This window comes from Aotus nancymaae, unplaced genomic scaffold, assembly GCF_030222135.1.
Source record: "Aotus nancymaae isolate 86718 unplaced genomic scaffold, 86718_ANA_hifiasm-v0.15.2.pri h1tg000540l, whole genome shotgun sequence".
Lineage (NCBI taxonomy): Eukaryota > Metazoa > Chordata > Mammalia > Primates > Aotidae > Aotus > Aotus nancymaae.
Genome location: NW_026988955.1, coordinates 105872 through 115762, shown reverse-complemented (window position 1 = coordinate 115762; position 9891 = coordinate 105872). Strand labels below are relative to the sequence as shown.

The window sequence follows — 9891 nt, the reverse complement described above, 5'->3', positions numbered from 1 at the left end:
CTCCTGCTCACACACACTCACACCCACGGGGCTCAGCCGGCAGCTTCTCCCAGCCCAGAACCCCAGGAGCCCAAGAGCCCAACAGTGGGGAAAGGCACAGACCACAATTCTTAACAAATGAGAGGGAAGACTCAGTAACCCATTGCAGGTGCCAGTACCAGCACAGACATGGAGCCCACTCCAAGGGCCCCCCTGCCAGTGTTGCTAGCGCCCACCGAGGGAGGCCCGCGAGCACACAGCCGCAAGCTCCAGCTTTATCCACTCATTCCCCGGACACCACGGGGAGCCCCAGCAGCTTCCACGACCGTGTAACATCAGCCCTCCTGCCCCACAAATCCTAGGCTCAGGAGACCCTCTCCAGCCCAGGCTGCAGGGGGAGGCAGCCCCCATGGTCAACCAGGAATCAGCACAGAGAGCAGGGCATCCTCGACGCCCCGGACTGGGAAACCCAGATCGCGTCCCCTGCATAGTGGCCACTCCTGGGAGAGGAGAAACCCCTGCCTCACCTCACTGGAGGGACCCTGACCCAGAGGCCTAAGAAAAAGCCACCTGCAGGCTCCTGGCACCGAGGGGAGGAAGCAGGACTTCGCATACCCGCCGCCACTCTGGGCGTCAGGAGAGGTGGCAAAAAGGCCAGTCTCCTCCTGGAAGGCGGCACTGGGGCAGAGGGGCCAGCCTCCCAGGCAATCGGGACGTGAGCACACCCCATGGCACAGCCAGAGACACCAGAAACACTGGAGGCAGCGCTGACCCAAGGAGGGGCGGGACCAGGGAATGTGTCGGCCAGGATAGCTGGGGTTGCCCAGATGGGCAGTATAAATTTTGGGAAAACTAAATAATTCCATTTCATTCAACGGGTAGCTTGTGTGGCAAGGGCTGTGGTATGTGTGCGTGAGATACAGCGTGTGTAGTGTGGTGGGTAAGGAGTGTGAAGTGTGTGGGTGGGTGTGTGTGTGGTGGCGGGGCATCCTTGAGGGTGAGTGTGTGCAATATACAGTGTACAGTATGTGGTTGTGGTGTATGTGATGCATGTCTGGTATGTGTGGAGTGTGATGTAGTATGGAAGGGTTGAGTGTGTATGTTTCGTGTGTATGGTGTAGCGTGTATGGTGTACTGTGTGGTATACATGGGGTGTGTGTGGTGTGTATGGGGTGTGTGTGGTGTGTCTTAGGTGTATATGGTGTATGTATGTATATTATGTGGTGTGTGTGGTATCTGTGTAGTGTAAGTAAGTCATCTGTGTGGAAGGTGATGTGCTGTATGGATGATGTAACGTGTATGTGGAGTGTGCTGTGCTGTGTGTGTAGAATTTATGAAGTGTGTAAGGTGTGTGGCATGTATAGGGTGTGTAGGTGTTTACAAAATCTGTATGTTGTGTACGTATGGTAGTACGTGGTGTGTGTGGTGTGTATGCTGTCTGTGGTGTGTATGAGGTATATCTGTGGTGTGTAGTACGTGTGGAGAGGACATGGTGTACATGAAGTATGTGTGTGGGATCTGTGAGGTGTACATGGGTTAAGTATGTGCTGTGTGTGAGGTGGGCATGGTGTATATGTGCTTTGTGGTGTGTGAGGTGCATATGATATGCGTGTTGTGCATGGTGTGTATGGGGTATGTGTGTGAGGAAGGTATGATATGTGTATGGTGTGTGAGTTGGGTATGATATGTGCGTGGCGTGCATGATGTACGTGGGTTAGGTGTGTGGTGTGTCTGAGGTGGGCATGGTATATATGTGGTGTGTGGTGTGTAAGGTGGGTATGATATGTGTGTGGTGTACCTGCGGTGTGTGGGGTGTGTGTGAGATGGATATGATATGTGTGTGCTTTGTTTGTAGTGTATAAAGGTTAGTGTGTGGGGTATGTGAAGTGGGCATGGTATATATGTGGTGTGTGTTGTATATGGGTTAAGGGTGTCTGGTGTGTGAGGTGGGTATGTGTATAATGCGTGTAAGGTGGACATGGTAGTATGTGTGGTGTATATGCATTAAGTGTGTGGTCTGTGTGAGATGGACATGGCATATAAGTGGTGTGTGAGGTGGGTATGTGTGTTGTATGTGGTGTGTACGGGATGTGTGTGTTAGGTAGGGATGATGTATGTATGACGTGTGTGAGGTGGGCATGGTATATATCTAGGGTATGGTGTATGAGGTGGGTATGATATGTGTGTTGTGCGTGGTGTGTACGGCATATGTGTGTCGTGTGTGTGAGGTGGGTATATGTGTGGTGTGTACGGTGTGTGTGTGGGGCGTATGGGTTAAGTGGCTGGTGTTTGTGAGGTAGGCACGGTATATACATGGTGTCTGTGACGAGGTTGTTATACACATGTGGTGTGTGTGAGGTGGGTATGATATGTGTATGGTGTGTGTGAGGTGGACATGGTTATGTGGGTGGAATGTGTGTGGTGTATATGGCTTGAATGTGTGGGGTGTGTGAGGTGGGCACAGTGTATACGTGCTGTGTGGTGTGTGAGGTGAGAATGAGAAGTGTATGGTGTCTATGTGAGGTGGGTATGATACATGTGTGGTGTGTGTGATGTACATGGGTTAAGTGTGTGGTGTGTCTGAGGAGGACACATATATATGTGGTGTGTGGTGTGTGAGGTGGGTATGATATGTGTGTGGTGTGTGTGTAGTGTATATGGGTGTGTGTGAGGTGGGTGTGTATAATGTATATAGGTTAAGTGTGTGGTGTGTGTGAGGTGGGCATGGTATATATGTGGTGTGTGAGAGGTGGGTATATTATGTGTGTGGTGTATGTGAGGGGGATATGATATGTGTGTAGTGTGTGTGGTGTATATGGGTTAAATGTGTGGGATGTGTGAGGTGGACATGGTGTATACGTGGTGTGTAGTGTGTGAGGTGGGTATGTCTGTTGTGTGTGGTGTGTATAGGGTATGTGTGTGGTGTATGTGAGGTGGGTATGTATGTTGTGTGTGATGGGTATGGGGTGTGTGTGTGGTGTATGTGAGGTCGGCATAGCATGTGTGTAGTGTGTGAGAGGTGGGTATGATATGTGTGTGGTGTGCATGGGGTATGGGTGTGCTGTGTGTGAGGCAGTCATGGTATGTGTGTGGTGCGTGTACCTATGCACACACATGCGTACCTGTGCACTGCAGATGACAGGCAGGCCGGCAGCCCGGGACACGCAGCGGTGACAAGCTCAGCCAAGGTAGGGCTCGCTGTGGGAGTGGCCAGGCCCCTGGCCGCTCAGGATCTTGGATGCACTAAGAGCCTAGGAGGAGAGAACAAGCTGTGTCACCATCTCCACCCAAGTTCATCACTCACGTGAACCTCTAAGATGCACTGAAACTGTTCCACTTCTGATTAGAACCAGAAACACTCCAGATGGGCTCAGCACAGCCAAAGGGCGGGGAACTGTCCTCCATGTTCTCCTTCACCATCTGCAGCCAGATCTACCACCAGCAGCCTTGCCAGGCAGTGCACACCTTGTGGAAGGGGCCCGGCCCAGGGGCAGGTCCCGCCCCCCTTCCCGTGCCCCCAACCCGGTGCCTGTAGCCCAGGGGCAACGGGGTGTGGGGTCTTTTAACTGAGAAGTTGTTCTCTCTGGGCGTTATTATAAAGGAAAAGGGAAGGGGGCAAAGATCCAGACTCAGGTTCTCCGGGGACAGCGAACCCAGAGGCGACCCAAACCCAGTTGCCGCCCAGCACTGGGACTCGATGCCAGCGCCAAGGAGGATGGAGGAATGCACCACCAACCAGCGGCCCACCCAGCCGGGCGGCGGGACTCGAGTGCCCTCCAACCCCCAGACACAGCCTCTAGCCGGCACCAGGTGGCCATTCGCGGCCAGGCTCCCCAACCCAACCCAGGGATGCGGGAGCCGCCGCCTAGTACCCGCTGCACGCCCCCTCCACAGCTCGTGGGAGCAGGAAGTGGCCCGTAGGAGAGGAGTGGGGCCGCTGGGCTGCTCCCCTAGACCCCAGCAACAACCGCCCCGCAGCTCCGCCGAGTACAAGGCAGCGCTCCGGAGCAATGGGGCCGCAACCTCCGGCCGCCCACTACGCGTCCGGGTGCCTGCAGCGCCGCGGGAGACCCCAGGCTGCCGCCGCCTGCGAGTCCAGCAGCCTGAGACCCCCCAGCTTACCTGGCCAGGGTGCGGAGCTGCTGCAGCGTGCTGTCGTCCCGCGGAGTCGCCTTCTGCTCCGTCAGGGAAGCCGACCTCCTCAGCGAGGCCGCGCGGAGCCGCACAAACCTTCTGCAGCGGAGCTGCCGCCGGCGCGTCCCAGAAGCGGCTTGGGCGCAGACCCGTCCCGGAAGCGGCGTGGGCGCAGGCGCGTCCCGGAAGTGGCAGACGGCAAGCGCGCAGGGCCGTCTCTACCGGGCGCACGCGCACTGACCTGAGCCTGCGGGACATGCGCGGCCAACCGCTCGGGTTTCACGCCCCAGTGATCCGAGAGACGGTGGGGTGAAGCGGCCAGACTGGGCGGCCGGTCTGGCAGCCTCAGGTGAGTGCGCATGTGCTCGGTGGAGGAGGCCCTGCGGGCTTGCCGTAGGCCGCTTCCCGGACGCGCCCGCGGCTCTGCAGCTTCGCGGCTCCTTAGCAGTGGGTGTGTGCTGCTCGGCCCGGGCTCCCAAGAGATCGGCTTCGCGGACCGAGCGGGCGGCGACGGGGCAGGACGGCAGGGCACTGAAGCAGCCCCGTGCCCTGGCCAGGTAAGCTGGGAGACCCGGGCTGCCTGACTCGCTGGCGTTGGCAGCCTGGGGCGTCGCGCGGCACCGCAGGGACCCGGACGCGTAGGGGGCGGCGCGGAGGTTGCGGCCGGAGTGCTCCCGAGCGCTGCCCTCTGGGTTCGCAGGGGCCGCGGGGCTGCGGGGCGGTTGTTGCTGGGATCTGGGGGTGCACCTGGCGGCCCCACTCCTCTCCTACTGGCCCCTTTCCCCTCCCACGAGCGGCGGGCGGGTGCAGCGGGGACCTGGCGGCGGCTCTTGCATCCCGGGCGGGACACCGCAGCGAATGGCCACCCGGTGCCTGCTAGAGGCGCTGTCTCACGCGGGGGCGGGGCGCCCGCTGGAGTCCCGCTGGACTGGCCTGGCCGCTGGTGCGTTCCGAGGCCCCGCTTGGCACCGGCTTCAAGTCCCACTGCCTGGCGGCAATTGGGTTGGTGTTGCCTCTGGGTTCGCTGCTCCCGGAGAACCCGAGCCCGGATCTTCGCCACTTTCCCTTTCCCTTTATAATAGGGCTCAGAGGGAACAACTTTTCAATTAAAAAAACCCACACCTGGTTGCCCTGGCTGCAGGCGCCGAGTTGGGGGCGTGGTGCGGGCCTGCCCGTCGGCCAGCCGGGCCCCTTTCCCACCGCAGGCACTGCCTGGCAAGGCTGCTGGTGGGAGATCTAGCCGCAGTTGGTCAAGGAGAACACTGAAGCCTCCGATCCCCAAGCAGGGCTCCACGGGCCGGGCAGCGGGCCTTGGTGTGCCCAGGCAGGAGGGAGCATGGTGGGAGGACACCCGCTAGGGGCGTGCCCTGCGGGACCCGGGTGGAGAACAGAGCCTTAGAGTGGACTGCCAGTCTTAACTTAGTATGGGGAGGCTCCAGCCCAGAGCTGGAAAATCTGGGTCCTGGTGCTGGTCCCGCCATAGAATCCTGTAGAGTGTGCTAAAAATCTACGAATTGTGGCCCTGCCTGGGGAATCAGAATCTCAGGGTTAGGTCTTAGAAAAAATAAATTTTTTAAGCATCATGGATGAAAACCATTATTTTATAGATGACATTTCTATGGCTAGCTCATGAGTCGATTTCCTTCTGAGGTTTAAACCAACACTTTGACTATTTCAGCAGCAGCTACAGGAGGAGGCCATGCACCTGAGGCAGGAGGTTGAGAGAGTGTCAGGAGAACTCCAAACCCAGCTGGATGAAAATAAATGCTGGAGTCACCTGTACCAGCAGCAGGAAGAAAAGATTTGGAAGCAGAGTGGTAAGATCTGGGGCCAGGAGCACAAGATGCTGGAACAGCAGGAGAAGATACGGGTCCAGGAGCACAAGATCCGTGAGCAGGGGCACAAGATGCTGGAACAGCAGGAGAAGATCCGGGACCAGGAGCACAAGATCCGTGAGCAGGGGCACAAGATGCTGGAACAGCAGGAGAAGATCCAGGAGCAGGCACACAAAATGCGGGAGCAGGAGGTGAGGCTACGGGAGCTGGAGGAGACACTGTGGGAACTGCGGTGGAAGGCCGAGCTCTAGGGCAGCAGGCACAGGCGTGTGCAAACCCTGGACACCATGTAGGTCGACCTCATCACAACTTGGCAGGTGGTGGATGGCTCCCTCTGCTTTTCCACCAGTCTGTGGCCTACAGTTTAAATGGTAGGAAGAAGGCTGTGAGATTTGAGGCTGGGGAGGGACGGTGCTCTAGGCAAGGGAGGGAGTCACTTAGTCCTGGAGCAAGGGGCTAGGGGCTTGTGCAGGTGACAGAGCCCCACAGTGTTCTGGCTACGTTATGGGCCCAGAATCTGGAAGCTAGCCACTACCTGCCCTGATGCCTATCCTGCTGGTGGAGCTGAAGAGGCTCAGAGTCTACATCGGCAGAAGCCAGACCAGTCCCTGGGTCTCCTGCAGCAGTATGTGGCCACCTATCAGCAGCTGACCACACAACACATATACTCACCTCTCACAGCACATATATACCATGCCCACCTCACACACCCCACGCCCTTGACCCATATACACCACACACACAGCACACATATCATACCCACCTGACACACACCATACATATATCCTACCCATCTAACACACATACCCCATACACACCACACAACACATATACTTACCTCTCACACCACATATTTACCATGCCCACCTCACACACCCCACACCCTTAACCCATATACACCACACACACAGCACACATATCATAACCTCCTCACACACACCATACATATATCATACCCATCTCACACACATACCCCATACACACCACACAACACATATCACCTCTCACACCACATATATACCATGCCCACCTCACACACACCATACACTTGACCTATATACATTATACACACCCACCTCACACACACCCATATACACTACACACACACCACACACATATCATACCCACCTCACACACACCACACATACCCATATACACCACATTTATCATACCCACCTCACACACACACACACCCCATATACACCACACGCATATGATACCCACCTCACACGCCACACACATCATACCCACCTCAGACATGACACACACTTAACCCATATACACCACACACACCACACACATCATACCCACCTCACACACACAACACACTTAACCTGTGTACACTACACACACAACACACATATCCTACCCACCTCACAGGCACCCCATATACACTATACAAGTATCATAACTACCTCACACTCACCACATACCACATATACATCATACCCACCTCACACACACCACACCCTTAACCCATATACACTACACACACACCACATACATATCATACCAACCTCCCACACACCCATCGTAAATATATCTCATACACCACACACCACATACACACCATGCCCACCTCACACACCCCACATATTCAACCCATATACACCACACAAATCATTCCCTCCTCACATACATACAACATGCACATATGCACATATCAAACCCACCTCACACACATACCCCATACACACTGCACATACTCACCTCACACACTACATAAATAGTATGCCCGCCTCACACACACCACATACTTAACTCATATGCACCACACACAGCACACATACCATGCCCACCTCACACACACCGTACACATATCATACCTACTTCAGGTACACCATACACTTAATCCAAATATACTACACACACACCACACACATATCATACCCACCTGACACACACCACACACGGCCCGTATACACCACACATATACCACAAACATATCATACCCACCTCACACACCACTCACCACATATATACCATGCCCAGCTCGTACACACCGTACACATATCATACCCACCTCACACACCACACACACTTAACCCATATGCACCACACACACGCCACACATATTTTACCCACCTCACACACACCACATGCCACCTATACAGCATACCCACCTCACACACACCACACCCTTAACCCATATACACTACATACACACCACACATATATCATACCCACTTTAGATACACCACACACATAACATACGCACCTCACACACACCACACACTTAACCCATATACACTACACACATATACCCACCTCACACACACCACACCCTTAACCCATATACACTAGACACACACCACACACATCATACCCACTTTAGATACACCACACACATAACATATGCACCTCACACACACCACACACTTAACCCATATACACTACACACATATACCCACCTCACACACACCACACCCTTAACCCATATGCACTACATACACACCACACATATATCATACCCACTTTAGATACACCACACACATAACATACCCATCTCACACACACCGCACACTTAACCCACATACACTACACACGTATGCCCACCTCACACACACCACACACTGAACCCGTATACACTACACACATATACCCACCTCACACGTACCACATACTTAACCCATATACACTACACACATATACACATATATCACTCACACGTATATCACACACATATACACATATATCACTCACACACTGCACATATATCAGAAACACCTCTTACACACCACATATACACCATGCCCACCTCACACACCCCACACGTTTAACCCATATATACCACACACATATCCTTCCCACCTCACACACATACCACGTGCACACCACACTTTCTTCCCCCTTCTTTTTTGAGCCCCTGAGCCACACTTATAGAAACTTAAACGGCCCGTAGTTGTTTCTAAGTACTACAGATGGGGCCACATGATGCAATTTTTACTTTTACTAGTCCAAGGAAAAATGATTTTCAAATAACAGATAAAACATCATATGTTTGTTTTTGTAATCTGAATTTACTCTACGTAAAGGACTGCTCTTTACTGAAATAGAGGCTTTTCTAGTTTGCTTATTTTTCAAAATGTTCTTAGATGCCAAAATAAAAGGTTGGCAATTCTAGGTCAGTTCTGTGTTTTCTTTTCCCTGCTTCTTCTGCTTTTTTTTTTTTAAATTTACTGATCTAAGGAAGCAAAGAAAAGCTGGTTGTTTATCAGTTTTTAGTGTCTTTGTTTTTTAAAGCTTAAAAACACAGGGCAGTTGTCTGCTGACTGTACTGCCACACGGCATGGCCGTAGCCCAAACATGGATGGGGAGCTCTTACTGCTAACGGAGTAGGAAGAGGAAAAGGAGCCAGGAACAAAGCCTCACAGCCTGCAGTCCCTCCCCACAGCCTTCAGAAGTGCTGCTCTGGATTCCCTTTCCTCTCCCAGATACTATCTCCACGAGTTCTCTTGCCAGGGAACTGTGCAGTGGTAGGAACACTGGCCTGGACTCAGTGTGGCTGCATGAGCCTGGTAGCTAACACGCACTCACTTTCTGACCCCAGGGAGATTGCCACTCCCCTAAAAGGATAATCTGTATTATCAATGGTGAATGTTAGGATTCCCTATCACAAGTTGGGGGAGAAGGACAGGATCCAGATCTACAACAAAGCCCGAAAAGGAGGAGTATCTGAGGGGTGGGAGTCAGGGAAAGCAGGGTTAGAGATTCCATACCTAAAATGAGGATCCTGTTTTCTTTCTCCTCTCATTTTTAGTATGTATAAAGCACTTCCTTTGTAAGCTGCAGCCCCAGGATGACAGAAACCTTTAATGTTTACATTTGCTAGTGACTGAGAATAGTAAGGCGAGTTTCTCCCTTGTCCATCCATATCTGTTGCTAGCTCAGCCGTGGCCAGAACAGCCCCTCCTCTGTGAAGTCTTTCTCGGTTGTCTGAACC

The 9891-nt window shown here is 53.5% G+C and overlaps 2 protein-coding genes across 2 annotated transcripts; one reads left to right on the top strand and one right to left on the bottom strand.

Moving 5' to 3' along the window:
- Nucleotides 1–204: 204 nt before the first annotated feature.
- On the bottom strand, nucleotides 205–2294 carry LOC135273239 (histidine-rich glycoprotein-like). The gene is made up of 4 exons (XM_064372126.1): nucleotides 1872–2294; nucleotides 1381–1826; nucleotides 595–657; nucleotides 205–367 (listed from the first exon to the last, which is right to left on the bottom strand). The coding sequence occupies exons 1-4, from the start codon at nucleotides 2292–2294 to the stop codon at nucleotides 205–207; spliced, it is 1095 nt and encodes a 364-aa protein (XP_064228196.1).
- A 2178-nt stretch (nucleotides 2295–4472) lies between these two features.
- LOC135273238 (golgin subfamily A member 6-like protein 22) lies at nucleotides 4473–9891 on the top strand. Its single transcript, XM_064372125.1, has 3 exons — nucleotides 4473–4670; nucleotides 5792–6139; nucleotides 9192–9891. The coding sequence occupies exons 1-3, from the start codon at nucleotides 4473–4475 to the stop codon at nucleotides 9285–9287; spliced, it is 642 nt and encodes a 213-aa protein (XP_064228195.1). The 3' UTR covers nucleotides 9288–9891.